This window comes from Etheostoma cragini, chromosome 8 (genome assembly GCF_013103735.1).
Source record: "Etheostoma cragini isolate CJK2018 chromosome 8, CSU_Ecrag_1.0, whole genome shotgun sequence".
In the NCBI taxonomy this organism is placed as follows: Eukaryota; Metazoa; Chordata; class Actinopteri; order Perciformes; family Percidae; genus Etheostoma; species Etheostoma cragini.
Window position 1 is genome coordinate 23,262,631 of NC_048414.1, and position 18,045 is coordinate 23,280,675.

Sequence of the window (18,045 nt, forward strand, 5' to 3'; positions counted from 1 at the left end):
TAATTTAAAATTTAAAAAAAATGGAAAATCCAAACTTTTAAGGACAACATTTTTCTTTGTGAATGAATGGGAACAGCGTTTTAGAAACCAAATAAAACTATGAAAATATGTTTTTGGTCTTCTATACACTTTCCCAACCATGACAACACTAGTGTTGGTTGAAATGAACACATACTTTACCGATTTACATGTGAAAATATGTTGGGTCCATGCACGCTAAAAGTGGGGGGGATGTTATGTGCTTCACTTTTTACCCTCGTAGTTGTTTTGTTTTTAACTTTCAGGCAGACAGGGATTGTACTATTTTGTGTACGTGTTAAGACAGGTACATCCGCCGCAAAACCATAGACAGTTAAAGAAAACCGACTAACTGTCATCGCCGGTAAACATCACTGGTAGGGGTATATGCATGATTGGCCATTGCAGGTCAGCTCGAGTGTTCGCGCCTGCGCAATGCGCAGTATGCCCGTGTTGACGTCGACACGTGTTTCTGGTGCAATCTAGCATCTGAGGCGGCGACCCATTTGAGGAAGGCTGCGATGTCAGTAGCTAGCGTTTCTACTACGAAACAAGGCCTTTCTTCTGTTGAAAACGGTGTCTGGCAGTGGTGAAGTAGTTCATAACTCTGTGACAGGGATTATTTTGCTTTGGCCGGTTTATAAAGGAATAACGTTAGCTGCGTCATAATAAGGCTTTGTTGTTATTAGTGTCTTTTAACCCAGACTAAAGCTAACGGTAGATAAATTGAGCTTCACAGCTAACGTTAACCCATCTCGCTCGTTCCTCGGGGCTGCCGACTAACTTACAAGGTTAGTAACGTTAACCGCACATAAGATTGTAAAGACAGGCTGTTCTGTTTACCACTGTCGTGATCACAACCTGAGTCAGTTAGCGTCGCACTGGCACACTGAATTCTCTCCCCCTCCCCTTTCCACTCTAGATGATGTCATCGTCCAATAGTTCACAACATCCCGCATCTCATCTTTCTGTTTTTGGACTGTAACATGAAATCCTGGCAAATTACTATCAGTGTTTACTGATGTAGCAACATTCCATGGCTAGCTATAAAAAAAATCGCTAACACAACTGTACACTCTTGTCGCAAATACTGCAATCATTTGTCTGACTTTCAGCATTATACAGCATGTGAAATAACTTCTGATTGCAACTCTAAAATTATCTGTTATCTTGCATACCTTAGCATGCCAAAAGAGGGAGACCACCGCGAGGTTGGAGGAGACAATGACTCGAAGGAGGAGAGGACACAGGATGCTACTGAGGAGACAGTGAGGAAGAAGGTCCGAGAAAAAACTCCGAGCCCACACAGGGGAAACACTCCTCAAGGTAAGTAGTAGGGGGAGAAACACTGCCAAGAGAAAGTCAAATAAAGAAATGTATTGTGTACATGTGTGAGTATGCTTATAAAGCTTTTAGAAATGTGACCAGCATCCGGATAAACAAAACAGATTTTATGTTGGACAGCTGTCCCCAGGACGTCCAAGCTACTGCTGCAAGTGGCCTCAGTACATGTAGACATGGCCATGCGGTGAAAGCATTTAGGATTCAATCTGCTCCCTTTCACATACTGTAACTACCTAGCTCAGTTCCTTCTCAGATTTGTATTAATTAACTTAAAGTATACCATTGATCCCCATTGGGTAAATTACAATATACACTATGTTTGTTAGAAATCACTACACAGACCTGAAATACCCACTGAAAGACAGGAAAGAAAAACAACGTCCTTTTGTACAAAGGGGAGGAATCAATGTTTATGTGAGGGAAAATAACAATAGGGCGTTTTCACACCTGTAGTTCGTTTGTTTTGGTCCGAATCAGTTGGTGGGTTTGGAAACTTGGAGCGATTTGCCCTCGGCCGGTTTGGTTAAGTTTGGTTTCACACTTGGAAAAATCTGATCGTACCTAAGTGCACAATTACAAATCACGCAACATCCACTCCTGTTATTGCTGGTCGGTTGTTTCTGGAGGCAGGAGCAAGAAAGTAAATACAGGAACAAGGTCCTGTGTTCTGGACCAGTGCAGATGTCTTGCATCTCCATGGTCAAACCAGCTCATTTCATTAAAATTACCAGGTATTGTTTTGCGAGCGACGTTACTGCGTCTGCTCAGGTCACCAGGTCAGAAAACTTCAGACGCTGGCAGACCTTAGTGAAGTTTCGGTGACCAGAGTAGACTTAGTAACGTTTCAAACAATGTCTGATCATTTTAATGAAATGAGCTGCAAGAAATATGCACTAGTCCAGAACAGGACCTTGTTCCTATATTTATTTTCTTGCTCCCGCCCCCAGAAACATCCAACCAAGAAGAGTAGTGGATGTTCTTGCAGGATTTGTAATGGTGCAGTTTGGTATGCTTGGATTTTTCCTAGTGTGAAACCAAACCGACCAAGGGCAAATCGCTCCAAGTTTACAAACTCACGAACTGATTCGAAGCAAATGGACTACGGGTGTAAAAACGGCCTAAAGGCTGTCAGTGTGAAAACGCCCATATACACACAACTTCAGGGGTTGGCAAATAATCTCTTCCTGTCTGTTGTGCTTGTGTCTGTTTAAAACTCTTTAACAATGCAGCTCCTTCATCTTGTCATTAATTGAGCATGTCACACTCTAACCCGTCAGGTGTGATGCAGAAATACGTACAACTATCATGTTCATCAGCCATGCAGTTGGCATTGATTGTGAAGCTGCTACATTTACTTCATAGGTGAAAATGCAGATTTTGTCATCTCGCACATCACTGCTGCACAGCTGTTTCTCTGCACATTATCTGTCACTGGGTTGTTGCAGTTTACAGAGAGAGATTATTACGTTCGATAGCATCATTTCTAGAGTGGTTGCTTGATTGTTATACCTAGACACATTTAGTGGACTTAAGACAGGACATTTGGCAGTAACTTTAATATGTCTGGAAGAAAAAGACACAATACATGGCCTCTGAAAGGTACATTCCTGTCCACAAGGTCTAGAATGTTCAGATATTACAATCAGATAGGGCCATGGTGGCACATCTGCCAAAGGTTGCTGACCCCTGGAATACATCATATCAATATAAAAGGTATCCCACAATGCCAGAAACCAGACAAGTATAACTCAAAGTGTTTGGTAGCCGTGTCATATACATTTCTTCTGATTTTTAAAAAATGCTACATTTTCTAATAGTTCCCACTGTGGCTTTTATCATGTTTTCCAAATTTCGCATTTGGGTAGCGCTACACTTGGCAGATGGGAATTTGTGACTTCTTTTTCAAGCTCGCAGTTATAAAATGTGATTATCAATGAGGGGCAAGACTATAAATTCTGCTGTAAGGCAGGTATGCTGAACAGAGGGCTTTATGGATACACTGACAGCAGGGTCAGTGGAAGGGATTAACACATCTCGTAGTTGGTGTGTACCTTTTGCTTTTAATACAATCAGACTAAATCCACTTAGTCTGATAATTAGATAATGAATTCTATTTGCAAATCAGTTCAATAGCTCAGGTTTTTCCTCAACAATATCAATGTTCTGGTTTCTTTCTTTTGGAGAAAAATACACTTTAATGTGTAATTTTGTTGGAATAAATCACATAAAGATATATTTCCCTCACAGCCAGCCCCTCCAGGTTTGCCTCTGTGGAGGAGCTGATGGAGACAGCTAAAGGAGTCACCAACATGGCTTTGGCTCATGAAATAATGGTCAATGCTGCTTTTCAAGTCAAACCTGCAGAGCCTCCTGAAGGGAGGTGAGCGTTTAATTAGAGACAGTAACTGTCATTTTGAGCCTTTCTGTTTTTGGGATGAGTTCTTTTTTGCTGTTGAAGTAACAGTCCTGTGGATCTGTACAGTTTGGAGCGCAAAGTGAAGGAGATTGTGCACAAAGCATTCTGGGATTGTTTGGAGGCTCAGTTGAAGGAGAATCCGCCAACGTACGAACATTCCATCAAACTGCTGGCTGAGATCAAAGAGGTAAGGCAGGTTTAAAAAACTAAATTGTATTCAGGAAATAAACCAGCCCAGATGACTCCAAAACTGGAATGTCATTGCGGCACAGCTTTACCATCAGTGATTATGCCACACCAAACTACAATATCTATCCCTTAATTCCTCTTAATATTTTCCTGTCTGCCTTAAATCATCATATATTTCCTGCTCTCCCAGACACTGCTTTCTTTCTTGCTGCCTGGCCACGGTCGTCTGCGCTCCCGTATCGATGAGGTTCTGGATCTGCCTCTAATCCAGCAACAGGCTGAGAATGGAGCGCTTGACATCAGTCAGCTGTCCCACTTCATTGTTGGGATGATGGGCTCGTTGTGCGCCCCCTACAGAGATGGGGACATCGAAAAGCTGAAGCAGATCACCGATATTGTGCCTCTGCTCAAGTAAGCCAAGGGACAAGAGAGAGCATATTACTAGTTTTGTGTGTGTTCAAGCTCTTAGTTTGTTTTTTTTTACTTGAAATTTCATTCCAGTCCACAGTGCAGAAGTCAGCTTGTTCAGGTGTGCTGTTATTATTGAGGATGATAAGAGCTGAGCTAGCAAGTCCTTAAACCTAAAGCAGACTTAATGAAAGGGAATAACAAGTTCAACCCCAGTCCAGTTCGACCTGGATTTTCAAACGGTACATTCTGAGAGGATATCATTTCATAAAATATCATTTCTGTCTCTGTCTTCCACTGTCAACCTCTGTCCTAGGACTATATTCTCTGTGCTGGACCTGATGAAGGTGGACATGGCTAACTTTGCCCTGACCAGCATCAGACCTCATCTGATGCAACAATCGGTTGAATTTGAAAGGAGCAAGTTCCAAGAGTTTCTGGACAAACACCCCAGTAAGTAATCTCTCTTGCAATAAATGAGTCATATTATACGTTTTTTTTCATGCAAAACAATTGCATATTGGACTACCTTGTATAGGTAGATACAAACCTACAAGAGGACATTTGCAGCTGAAACACATTGCAGATAACATGTCACATACCATATAGGATATTAATCTCATCTAATAGTTGGGGGGGGGGACAAATGTAAAATTTGTCAACACAGAAACATGTGATGCTTTATTAGAGGTTGATGAAGTCAGAAGAAGTAAATTACATGTGCAGATTTTGTGGTAAATAAAGTATTCAGCTGTCACTAAATTTCACTTGAATTTCATAATTATAATCATATTATTTATATAATTACAAAATTATCTAGCATCCTCCACATAAATATTAGGTTTTGTCTGGGACAGAGGATATACATTTAACTGCAGCAAACCTACTGATCTGCCACTTAACCTCATATTGGGCAAAACACAACTGTTGATGTTCAATATTAACCTTAATATTAGTTCACATACATAACGTCAGGTTTATCGCCGTGTTAACGTTAGTTGGAGTTGGTGCATTTCTATCCAAACAAGCTAGCAAACATTACATTATAATACAGTAACATAGCACTAACATTTTTTTGTTATGAATAATTAATGGATTTCTCAGCATCATTTCTAGTTGAGAGAAGAATAACTTCATCCGATGTTAATGGGAATAAAATAGCCTGAACCCCCCAACGCCCCTGGGATTTATGCCTATGTTGGATACATATTTTCCTTGAGAAGTTCAGCCGCTTTGACTTGTGTTGGATCTTGCACCTGGAAATAGAACCATGTTTCCATGTCACCATGGTTTCTTTCTTTGTAGCATTGCAGTGATGCAGCTACCCACCCTGAAACAAAATGGGGTCATGAACAAACAAAAATTGTTCATGAAATTCAAGTGAAATTTAGTGACATTTGAATGCTTTATTTGCCACAAAATCTGCACATAGGTTAACCCAAAGTAATTTAATTCATCTGACTACTCTCTCCTTTAATTAAGCATCACATATTTCAGTGCTGACATGTTTTTTTTTTTTGTAAGTTAGTACATGAAATGGCAAAATAAGCAGAAAGTGAAATATCTTAAGTTGACCACTGAAATAATAAACAATAGAACGTCCTACTTGAAGAAGTTGCTATTAGTGTTATGATTTTGGCATACTTCATAAAGCAGGAAGGTGAATGGATATTTTGTTATGGCATGCCAAGTAATTGGGAAGACAAGAATTCACTGTATTCAGTACAGCTGAAACAAAGAAATTATCTGTTCTTCAGATGCCTTAGACTACACTGAGAAGTGGCTTGAGGACACAGTCAAATGTTTGAGAGAGTCCGGGGCTGATGGATCTAGTGCTGCCACATCTGATCCTCCCTTACTCATCTCCGTTAATGTCCATAATCATGCCTATCTACGCCTGCTGAGGTGGGACCACACCTCAGAACCCTTCCCAGAGGTAAAAAAAAGTCTAAAGCTTGTCATTGTGTCTCTCTGTAAGTTGTTAATCTTTTATAATTCATTCTGCCCCGTGTGATTTTTTTAAATGTTTCATCTCTTGTGTTTCTGCCACAATAAACCGTATTCCTCTCCTCTCTCTAGACAGTGTTGATGGATCAAGTTCGGTTTCAGGAGATGCATCATGAGGCTGAGCAGTTAGTCCTGCTCTCCTCTGTGCTCCTCATCATCTACACTACCACAGGGGAGGCTATCTCAGGCCTGCCAGGGCTGATGGAGACTCTTAAAAGCACTGTTAATGTCCTGCTTGCAGACATGCACACACCGTGAGTGCCAGTGCTTTAATTGTCACACATACAGTTAATAAAGCTACACTGGACACATTTTCTAGTTGGTGAGGGGTACAACCATCTTTATGTTTCAGACACCTTTATTTTGGTGAAGCAGATGTTGTCTACACCTAATGTCTAATCTAATGTTCTTTAAAGCGGCACTGAACAATATTTTTTATAATATGGGGACAATTCACCCCAAAATTAAAAAAACATATTTTTCCTCTTACTTGTTGTGCTATTTGTCAATCTAGATTGTTTTGGAGTAAGTTGCCAAGTGTTGGAGACATCGACAGTAGCAATGTCTGCCATTTTTCCAATAAAATGAAACTAGATAGCACTAGGCTTATGGTGCTGAAAGTGCCAAAAAACTAAATTTGAAAAACTCAACAGCTCTTTTTCCGAAACCACAACCCAGTAATTCAGGATAGTCCAGTTGATTTATCCTCTGAGCTTCAGTGGCTTCAAGGTAAAACGGGTCCCAAATCAGAGAAGGGCTTGTCCTTTTAAGGCTGTCGAGAAGAATTCAAAAGGGATTTAGGGATAGATTTATAGTTTTAGTATAGCTGTTTCAGTGATATATAGTAGAATACATTTCCAGGCAGAGTGCAAAATAATATGCAAAAGCTTTCTGTTACAAAGATACTATTACATCCATACTTGCATCGTTTTAATGCTAGCACCAGTTTTACGAGTTGTGTTGCTTTACTTTAAATGCTTCTCTATTGCCTGTCTCAAGGTCTTTTAGTGCACAGGAGGCTTTAGCAACCATCGGAGAGAAACTGTGTGTTGAGTTGAGTCAATGTCTAAGCCAACATGGCTACTCTCCATTGTCCCCCGACCTAAAGAGCACTCTGAAGGGACAAATCTCTGCTACCATCCAACCAGACAACAGAATCCGCAAACTGATGGGTAAAATGAGTCATATGTAATATGATGACCCCTTAGGGGTAGGAGGTGTGTGTGTGTGTGTGTGTGTGTGTGTGTGTGTGTGTGTGTGTGTGTGTGTGTGTGTGTGTGTGTGTGTGTGTGTGTGTGTGTGTGTGTGTGTGTGTGTGTGTGTGTGTGTGTGTGTGTGTGTGTGTTTTATTTACATTTTTAGTTGGGAGTGACAGAGAACTCTTCTCTTCTTTTTTCCCCTCCTCAGAGTCTCGGGTTCACAACTATCTCCTGGCTTCGCTGGAGTCCAGTCAACATAAGACCCCTCCTCCTCTCCCAGGAGGTCTGGCTCCAGTCAGCAGGGAGCTGAAGGAGCTTGCTGTTCGCTTCAGTCGCCTCATCAACTTCAACAAGCTGGTCTTCTCCCCGTACTACCAAAAAATTCTTCATAAATTACTGACAGCAGGAGAGAGTCCCAGCACAGAGACGTAAACACTGAAATGCAGTAAGAGTCATGTGAAGAGTGGTCCGTAGTTTTGCAATTTCCCCTCACTAGTAACGGTTAAGATTTAGAGCAACGAGTTGAGGAAGCTGATCTGTGTTCAGCAGGCAAAGCCAGTTCCCAAGAGCATGCAACTTAAACCAACATAATCAGAAAACGGTGGCTACCGAATCAGTTGCATTAAATCACAGTGTTGTTTATAGGGCTGGGGCGATTGCTTCTGTCCGGATTTGTTTCTGTCATGATACAGGGGTGCTGGTAGTGGGATTTGATAGTTTGGAGTAATGCGATTTTTGAATAATACACTTCTAGAGACCATTTATCTTGAGACATTTTTGTTTTCTAAAAAGAATGCATAGTCTGACATTTTTTTCAAGTGCTTAACATGTATTTTTTGCTTTTTCTGCTTTACGGCTGTTTTGCTGGAATCGGATGTGATTTAGTTGCCGTATAAACAGAAAATATTTAGATGAATCGTTTAAAATTAATAAAAAATATGGATTCCGGGGAAAAGAATTGATTATAATAATCGTTGCAAATCACAATACATTCAATTTTCCATTTTGTTTCCCACCCATGGTTGCTTATATGATAAAATCGTAGGCCTCATAACCATCCAGCCATCTTACGTTTTGTTCAGTATTACTAGCAGGGCTGGGTATCCATCAAAATAGCTTGGTATCCAAGCCAATACAGTAACTGTGTTTGATAGGCTTCCCACGGTCATGAAAACCTGGACAAGTCTTGGAATATAAAATCTAATTTTCCAGGCTAGGAAAAGTCATGGAACTAGAAACATGAAACATGAAATTCAGTTGTTTTTTCTGACGTTATAGTTACAGTAATTTTCTGCAGATAACAACCTAACGTAACGTACCGGAAAATTTATTTTCTGCAGCTGTTGACATAATATAGCACTAATTTCTGCGTTTTTTTTTCCTGCATTCTGTCTCTCCCTCCATTTATGCCTGCTAGCTGAAAACATGTTTGGCTCTAAGGGTACGTTTGATATTTCATGGCTCTCTAATGACTATACAGTTTGTGTCAGTCATTGAAAAAAGCCATGAAATATAATGTAGCATGTGGGCAACATACTTTGTGCTGCATAGTTTTTCAGACTAACATCCAGACATGAGTTTAGAAACAAAAGCATTTAAAATATGAACACATTCAACTGGTGTTGGAGGTTAGTGTTGTTGTAGATTGATGAAGGCTGCTATTTATTTTTATATATAACAAATAATTTTTAATCGGCCTTATCAGATTTACTTGGTTAGAGTAACAGTAAAAATATTAGCTTTTTTTTTTGTGCATCTGCATTTTTTTGCAGTCTACTAAAAATGAAAACACAAGATACATTGGATTTGTAATTGTAAATGTGCATAAATAGTAGCTTAAAGGAAGCATCTTTATTCTCTACCAGCCTAAATTAAAACTGGATAAGAACCTTTTTTGAACACTCTACTCATGTCAGAATGGTTTATTGAAATGTTTATTGAAAGGATTTAAATTTCCTCTGAAATGCAGCAGGGGGTTAGACCATGCGGTATCTAAATTTGACGATAATTATAAAAATCCATTCTTAAACTTAACAGGCAACAAATGGAGTCTTCTTATAACAAGGATCTGTGAATAAGCCGCACGGCAATATACAAATAAAAGGTATGTACACTTTTTGTTTCCACTGTATGTGCACAAATACGTTTAACATTTACCGTATATAAGATAAAAGGAAAATGACCAAGATAAATTAATTTGTACTCGAGGGAAACCAGACTGGTGTTACGGACAACCTGAACAGCTGCTCTCTTTAACTGTTACTTAGTAGTACAAATGTTCACTTATTTATAACATTTCTGATGGTTTATATCATATTTATATTTTAAACCATCAGAAATGCTAATAAATATTCTTAAAATCTTTATGAACTTTATTAGGTGTTAAGAATATTTATGTTTGACAAACACTTTGCTTTGCATAATAGTTTACACATTCATTCCTTCAACTAACCACATAATAATTAAAGGGGTTGTAACGTTTCTTCATAACTCCAGGCAGAATTACGTTGCATAGTCCCAAAATGAATAACACATTGACTGGTCGCATCAATTACACTATTTGTCATTTAATGTTCATCCAACATGCCAATAAAGCATTGTTTGTTCCACATAGCTGAGTCATTTCTTAAATCCTTGTTAAATACATGTTTTTTTATTGACAAAATTCAGTTTACAGAGAATCAGGGAAGCAATAATAGCACATAAAAATCAAGTTTACAAATTTAAAATTAAAAAGACTTATGGAGCAATACAAACAACAAAAAAAAAGGGTACAAGAAGACATAAGTTTACCATTAGTCAGAGGTTTCAGGGGGAAAAAAGCTCTATAGTTTCCACAATTGTAATACTTGTTTGTTATCCAACATTCTAAGTAACTTGTTACGAGATGATTTAGCTAATTTCTGCTAGTGAACATAACATATTGCATACAGACTAATAAGTTAGATACTGAGGAGCACCATTACCTGAGTTATTGTACAAACAGATGATATATTTAAGGTTAAAGGAGTAGACAAAAACCTTTGGGATATTTCACAATCAAAAAAGAGGAGATATTGTTTCAATTTGTTTCATTCTGTTTACAAAATGTACAGCAAGAGTCAATGTTGGCAAATCTAGCAAAAGGTGATCAGTAGGGTATAAGTTGTGTTAAATGTTGAGGTGTACTTCCTTAGCTTTGTTAGAAAAACTGTTCAAATGAATGTTCTCAATTTTAAATCTCCACACAAACTTGCTCCTTGGCACAACTGTGTTCTCTCTCTGAATTAAAATTAGGAGATGATTTAGCTAATTTCTGCTTGTGCACATAACATATCGCATACAGACTAATTAGTTAGATACTGAGGAGCACCATTACCTGAGTTATTGTACAAACGGATGATATATTTAAGGTTAAAGGAGTAGACAAAAACCTTTGGGATATTTCACAAACAAAAAAGAGGAGATATTGTTTCAATTTGTTTCATTCTGTTTACAAAATGTACAGCAAGAGTCAATGTTGGCAAATCTAGCAAAAGGTGATCAGTAGGGTATAAGTTGTGTTAAATGTTGAGGTGTACTTCCTTAGCTTTGTTAGAAAAACAGTTTAAATGAATGTTCTCAATTTTAAATCTCCACACAAACTTGCTCCTTGGCACAACTGTGTTCTCTCTCTGAAACATTCGGTGAATATGCTTCCTTCCACATGTTTATTTATGTTTTTGTTGGTGTGTGACATCAGAGAGCCAGGGGAAATGTAGTCCTTCATCGAACACCTTTTTTTGCTTGCATGTAGTTTGTAAATTAGACACTAGGTGAAGCCAGAAACTCAAATTAACAGTTTTATCATAAATATTTTAAATTATACTACATTCTGGTATAGCCAAGCAGTATGTGCAATACTTGCACAGCCAAGCAGTATATGCAATACTGGCACAGCAGCCCTTAACAAGCAAAAAGTGAATTGTTAAATCAACTCCATAACTTCACATTTTTAAATTACTGTGTGACCATTGACTGAAAAGTGTCTAATGACCTGTATGTGTTTGAACATTTGTGCAACAAGTACTATATTGCAATTAGAATAATATAATAAGTGCAACAACATTGTGACATTTGAATGTTCTTTTGTGAAACCTAATTGAAATGAAAAACTGGCCAAGTTCAGCTTTGCATACCTTGGTGTCCTACTCTAAACAATGCTCTTGCACGTTTTTCTGAATCAATAAGATGTTTGTCCACATTTTTTAAATTTTGGTTAGTGATGGGGCCCTGTGCTTTACTTGTCATTGGGGAAAGGACTTCCCTGAATTTGACCCAGTAGGTGGGCAGCATGGCAAGACCCAGATACCAACTGCCGTTCTAAGGCCAGTGCCTGGTTCAACGGTCATGGCAGAACTATCTCCACCTAATGTGTCTTTCTAGATAAGATTGTTGATGGGCTCCTCACCTAACATTCAATGAACCCTGTTTCAGGCACAGGGCCAGGAATCCAATTTGGATGGGCCAGACCAATTGTGAATGGACTTTAAATTAAAAACGTAATCAAATCATTGTTTAACCATATACAAATGACTGACCAATATACTGTTACATTATCTGTGCTTACATAATAGAGATTTCAATAGCTTAATGCTCTTTAAATATGTTGTTGCATTGTGAAAGTTTCGGTGCAAAGGACGGACCTATTCTCAATCACTCTTCTTAGCTCTGACCAAAGAATGCCTATTGACTGTAAAAGTGGTCAGGCATCTAATATTTCCACAAAACACAGTTTAGTTCTGCTCATAACATGAGGAAAAATATTTCACAATTCTGTTTAATTGTTTTAAGTTTTCAACAATACAGATCAACAACACTCAACAGTTTCAATCAATACAAGTTCAAGTTATTTCATAACGAGACAAGCTGTTACTTTAGTGTGATGATTCATGTTATAGACATGTTTAACAAAAGGAAATAAATCAAGTTAAGAAGACCTAAAGCATCATTGGCCATAACAAGAGAAAACCATGATGGAAAAAACAAGTTGACAACACTCAAGCTTATAAAGAAATAAAAATTTGCCTGTAGATCTGTAGCGAGTTGTGAATCAAATTTTGTAATCCATATATCTGCCTAGCTTATATAACGACATAAAACAATACAGGCAGATTGCCTTCACACACCTAGCTAGCTAGCTAGTAGCAAAACATGATTACATCTTTGTGGTTGTCTAAATACATCCAATGTTTATAATGGACATTGTTGTTGACATTTGATGTCAATGAATGCAGGCTAACCTGCAAGTATCTAGCTAGAAGCATGACATGATTACATCACCTTGGTTTTCTAAATACATCCATTGTTTATTTTGATAAGCAATCACTACTTAATATATGCCAAACAGAAGTGTTATAATGAACAAAGTTGTTGACTGTTGATGTCAATAGTGCTAGTTTGAGTTGTCGTAGCAACATGCTCGTTCATGAGCTTGTCTCTTACAAGTATAGCTAGTTCTTTCTCTTAATACAGCCATGGTTTAGCTACCTAGCTATGTGGCGAACTCATGAACTCTCTGTTTCATTGTATAAAATATTCACTAATGGTAAACATTATGTTTTCATTGTTTCTGATCGTTTACATGTGTATCAAAATAAACAAGGAATGTGTGACAACCAAGGAGATGTAATCATGTTGTGCTACTAGGTTAGCCTTATTGTTTGTTGGATTTGCAAGAACTTGCAAATAAAACTCGAGATCTGGGAAAACAAAGTCAAGATCTCAAAAAACTGATTGTTCCAGTACATGTTTTATTAATTTCAATTTTTTTTAAATGTTACCTTGGGGGCTCCGTATGTAAGAGGGTTAGCTGAGTTCAACAAAAGTGTTTTGACATGAATAGGTTAAAAGGTCAAGCCACATAATAGATTTGTAGCATTTGTTTACATAAAAAAAATTATTTAAAAAATCAAAGGATGGGTTTCTTGAAAAATTACGTTTTGTGCAATGTGTAAATGAGTTAGCTGAGTGCCCCAAAATTGTTTTGATATGAATAGGCTAAAAGTTCAAACCACATAATAGATTTATAGCATTTAATTACATAAAAAATACTTATAAAATCATAAGATGGAGTTTTGGGAAAATGTAGCTTTGTGCAATGTGTAAGAGAGTAAGCTTGGTTCAACAAAAGTGATTTGACATGGATACCTGGCGAATAAAGCTGATTCTGATTCTGATTGGTCAAAAAGCAGAGCTGCATAATAGATTTTTCGAATATGTCAAATTTCCAACGTCCAATATAAAACCAACTTTACCACGGTTGTTTTTACTCAGTGGTCATGTATAGACTCTCAAATTCAAATAGCCTATTTGGCATGAATGTCAGGAAAACAATATTGCCATTCTCTCCTTTTTCAGAGGGCTTTATTGGTCTGAAAGTTTAAATAACAATATTGCCAAAGCATCATACAATTTGTCCAAATATTTGGAAAACACACAATAAACGGTAATATAAAGATGAACATTAACACAACATTAATACTGATTCATATATTGGTATACACTAGAGTATATTGTGCATCTCTCTCTCTCTCTCTCTCTCTCTCTCTCTGTCTCTCTCTCTCTCCCCCCCCCGCCCCCTAGCATTCCACACATGCGGAGAAGCAACAAGCTGCTACTGGAGCAACGGCTAGCAGGCAGAGGCTATCTCTGTCGGGGACGCGGCGTATTAACATGCAAAAGTTTAGAAACGCACATTCCTTGTCCTGAATAGGCTAGAGCAACTCTTGGCAAAACCTAATACGGCTGTCGAAACCATGGATCATAGCTGGCTTCCGTAATAGCTAGTTATTAGTGTTATTACAAGGTTCAAATGTGTAAAAAGTCGCTCGGTGTCTCCTCGTCGTTGAACAAGATGGCAGCAGCAGCAGCAACAGCATCGTTGCAGCATTTGATTGTGGTGCTGGTCCTTGTTGCTAACATGTCCCTTGACGCTCTGGGTGATACGATTTATAGGTCTTACTGAAGGTATGTCAACTTATCTGACTAAACTAGTTGCCGAATATGTTTTCAGTTTCACGGTTATGTTTGTCTATTTTATAATTCTAGCACTGAAAACACTTTGCCATAGGTAGCGTGTTTGCTAACGGGTAACGTTAGCGTTAAGCTAGCCAACTTCAGTTTGTTGCCCTTGGCATACAAGCAGTGAAAGCTAAATAGTTGAAGCTAACGAAGAATAGTATTTATTTATTCAGGGGCCAATTAAGAGAATACACTTGTTTTTAGTATGTATTTTGATTAACTTTAGCTATGTATTTTGAGAGACATTATTGTTAACGTTACCTTGAAAAGATACGGAAATAGACTTGGTCTATTAGGTAAGGTCACTGTTATAAATAATTCTCAATACTTGCCTTACAGTAACATTATAAATAGATCAGTTTGGTTATCAAAGCTACATTTAAGTTAGTTATATCACCTATCCCACATAGCATACACACATTATTCAGCTGCCTGCCACTTAAAATATAAGTTTCAACAGGTGTCTATGCTGGCTGGTGTTGCCCTTCCCCCAAACTCACACACACCAACCCTCCCATATGTCAACCGTATACTAGATTGATCAGTAACAAATTTCGTATACAGCTGGCATTCTTTTTCAACTGTGAAAAACACCACACACACGCGGGCGCGCACACACGCAAGAACGCACTTGTGTCATGGCTCTCCATTTCAGGCTTGGATCTTGTCCCTCTGTAGGATATCAGGCTACCTAGGTTGGCAGGGAGAGTATAGAGCAGGACGTATCACAGCTGTGTCTATGCCAGTATCCCTCAATGACTGATGGGTATGCCACTTTGTCAAGCATAGGCTGGGTAAAATATTTGCACCACACCAGTTATATAGTGGTGGTTCTGTTGCTTTATTGCCTGTGACTTTTGTCAGTTGCATCAGCAAATTATCAATTTTTGCAGCTGTGGGTGGTAAATGAAGAAAGTGTTTTTCTACCAATCAATCATTGATCTCTGCTAATGTAAAATGACATTGCTATCTTTCTGGAAAACTTTGTTGGCTGCAGGCATATTATATACAACCTTAAATTTATGGAAAACCTCTCTATATTTATTAACCAGCTAAGCTTTGCACTCTAAGTACAGGTTATATTGTTCTAACTTGAGTGAAGTCCATATGATATCTCAGAGATTCATAGTTCATAGTTATTGAGTTTTTCACTGGTTAAAAGAAAGGTTTGGTCACAACAGCTGTTGTTAATCTCTGTCAACACAGCAGTATATTAGGTAAAACTTACCAGCTCTACAAGTCATGATAAAGAGGTGTGTTGTATTTTCATACAAACGTTAAGGCACACCCCTCAGCCTGTTCGAGCCTGTGTGTGACGCCTTTAGTAGTTAGGAAGGCAACCCTCAGCAGCCCTGTCTAGTAAAACAAAGTGCTGTGCTTAAGACACCCAGCTTTGTATGAGTGTGTATTTGTGTGTCTGTGTTTGTTTGTGTGTGTGTGTTTGAGTGAGTGATGTAGAGATGTAGCCTTAGAACTGGAATCACCTGAGAATGTAAGCCCAGTCAGAAATGTTCAGGAAGTGTGGCTGACAGGCTTGGCCTTTGCATGTTTTCTGCCTGTTATAATGCTGTTATGACATGCTGCAAGGAGAGGAATGTTCCTTGAAAATACTGTTGAAATTGAAAGATAGTGTGCTTATTGTTGAAAATTTGATATACTCTCATTTGTGACACCCTAACTATGATATACTCCATTTTTTAAAGATTATTTTTTGGAACGTTTCCCTTCATTCGATAGTGATAGTGGATAGTGAGAAGGAGAGGGCATGACAAGCAAAGTGACGCAGGTTGGATTTGAACCCGGCCACCGCAAAGAACTCAGCTACCAGCCCCACTCTACTGGGTGAGGTAGAGGCTGCCCCTGATATACTCCATTCAGTATTATAAGATGGATAATACAAACTTATTCCTATAACCACATACATGACTGACAAGTGTAGCACTTTGTTATCTGTTGAAAAAACACAGGGTTGATCTTGTATTTTTTAGCCCAGGTTTGGGCAACATTTATTGCACATATGGTATTAACTGCATCACACATCAGATTTTTGCCAAAGCAATTTTTATTTAAATTCACAAATCTCAACACTCACTACAATTTAGTTGCAGTGTCCCACTGCAATGCAACTGCAAATAAGAATCACTATTTTTAGCTTAGAATTGATCTCAAGATTCTCTGCCATGATTTTTTTCTCACAAAGTGTAATTATTGCATTATTGTATTATGTGCATGACAAAACAAAACAAAAGAAATTGGCAGTACCAAACATAGTTTTTTTGTCACCTATAGCACATTGTTAATCATCACAAGCCTGTAAACATGGAGGCTTCAGTGAACAGAAGGGAGGGTTACAGCACTTAGAAGCGCTTTAAAACCTATTTTATACACTATGTTTAAAACTCACTGAAGAAAGTAGTAGCAGTCAGTTTGTAAAATTAAAGGAGAATCAAAGTCATAAAAAAACAAATCTAAATTATTTAAAAATTAAAGTGTGACCAGGTTAAATCGGGGTCATGATTTTATTACAATAATTGTGCAGGCTTAATCTGAATTTCAGTTTCAGTTCATATGTGTATTTTCAAATGTCACAGAGTTACAGAACACTCGTCATGCTTTGTGATGTATCATTTCCCCCTGGGGTACTGCTTAATTTGCAGTTCTACTTTGTGTGAAACTGATCCTCCAGTGTAGATTGCAGGGACAGGCCAGCGATGCAACGGGCTTCCCCCATCTCCCTTTACAGTAGGCCAGTTCCCCTTTCCAGGAAGGGTGACATGATGGCTTAGAGATGTATTTACTTTAGCTGCTTTTATGGTTGCTTTATTTAGGACGTAATCTTGCTGCGATGGTGCTACTTTGCACTTAACAAATTCACTTGATTAATGGAGTTTTTAATTCAGTGAATTTGAACAGTGTCTCACTTTATTATTTACAAGTTGGTGTAGACCAGGGGTTCAACAAAACATGCTTTACATGTGTTATGATGTTTGGGGTCTGGGGGGTCCACCCCTGAAAATCTTGAGCGTTAACACTTCATTTCCTGCATTCTGGTGAATTTTTATACCTTTTCTGAATCAATATGCTGGAAATATCTTCATGTAAAGGGAAACGGATTACAATCCAAATATAAAACATAATGGAATATATTGCAGTATGCCCTCAGACTATTTATTCTCCTTTGAATTGACTTTTCTAATGAAATCTGAGTCAGCACACATGTAGCTTAGGCATAATTTTTCTTTTGCATCTTTTGTTGAGGAAGTGATCGTTGTAAATTTGCATATGACAATTATTCACCTCAGTTATACATTATTTGTAGGGGCCTCTAATTCAACAGCGTTGTTGGCTTAGGCTGAATCCCAATTCTTGCCCTTACCCCTTCCCCTTACCCCTTCGCCTAGCTTTTGCGCGTTCACGCGGGAC

At 38.3% G+C, this 18,045-nt stretch overlaps 2 protein-coding genes across 6 annotated transcripts in view; both read left to right on the plus strand.

The window, feature by feature from the left end:
- The first annotated feature begins 460 nt into the window (after positions 1–460).
- Positions 461–9,076, plus strand: tcp11l1 (t-complex 11, testis-specific-like 1). Of its 4 annotated transcripts, none has more exons than XM_034878399.1 (10): positions 461–541; positions 1,202–1,344; positions 3,610–3,742; positions 3,845–3,965; positions 4,158–4,378; positions 4,692–4,828; positions 6,133–6,311; positions 6,455–6,636; positions 7,382–7,554; positions 7,790–9,076. In XM_034878399.1, exons 2-10 carry the CDS (start codon positions 1,203–1,205, stop codon positions 8,011–8,013), a joined length of 1,512 nt encoding a protein of 503 aa, XP_034734290.1. In that variant the 5' UTR covers positions 461–541; position 1,202; the 3' UTR covers positions 8,014–9,076. The 4 variants fall into 4 exon arrangements, with proteins under 4 accessions (XP_034734290.1, XP_034734288.1, XP_034734289.1 ...); XM_034878397.1 differs by having other exon boundaries at positions 463–809; positions 1,195–1,344; XM_034878398.1 differs by having other exon boundaries at positions 463–809.
- A 5,117-nt stretch (positions 9,077–14,193) lies between these two features.
- LOC117948589 (homeodomain-interacting protein kinase 3-like) overlaps positions 14,194–18,045 on the plus strand; it is a 55,419-nt gene continuing 51,567 nt past the window's right edge. For both annotated transcript variants that reach the window (XM_034878304.1, XM_034878305.1), the window contains exon 1: positions 14,194–14,568. The gene's annotated coding sequence lies outside the window, so the exon portion shown is untranslated. The remainder of the gene's footprint in view (positions 14,569–18,045) is intronic.

What these genes read in the sequence shown, in the direction of transcription:
- tcp11l1 (XM_034878396.1), top strand. An exon ending in GATATTGTGCCTCTGCTCAA is followed by an intron (nt 4,379 to 4,691) that starts GTAAGCCAAGGG and finishes CCTCTGTCCTAG; the next exon opens with GACTATATTCTCTGTGCTGG. An exon ending in CAGAATCCGCAAACTGATGG is followed by an intron (nt 7,555 to 7,789) that starts GTAAAATGAGTC and finishes TCCCCTCCTCAG; the next exon opens with AGTCTCGGGTTCACAACTAT.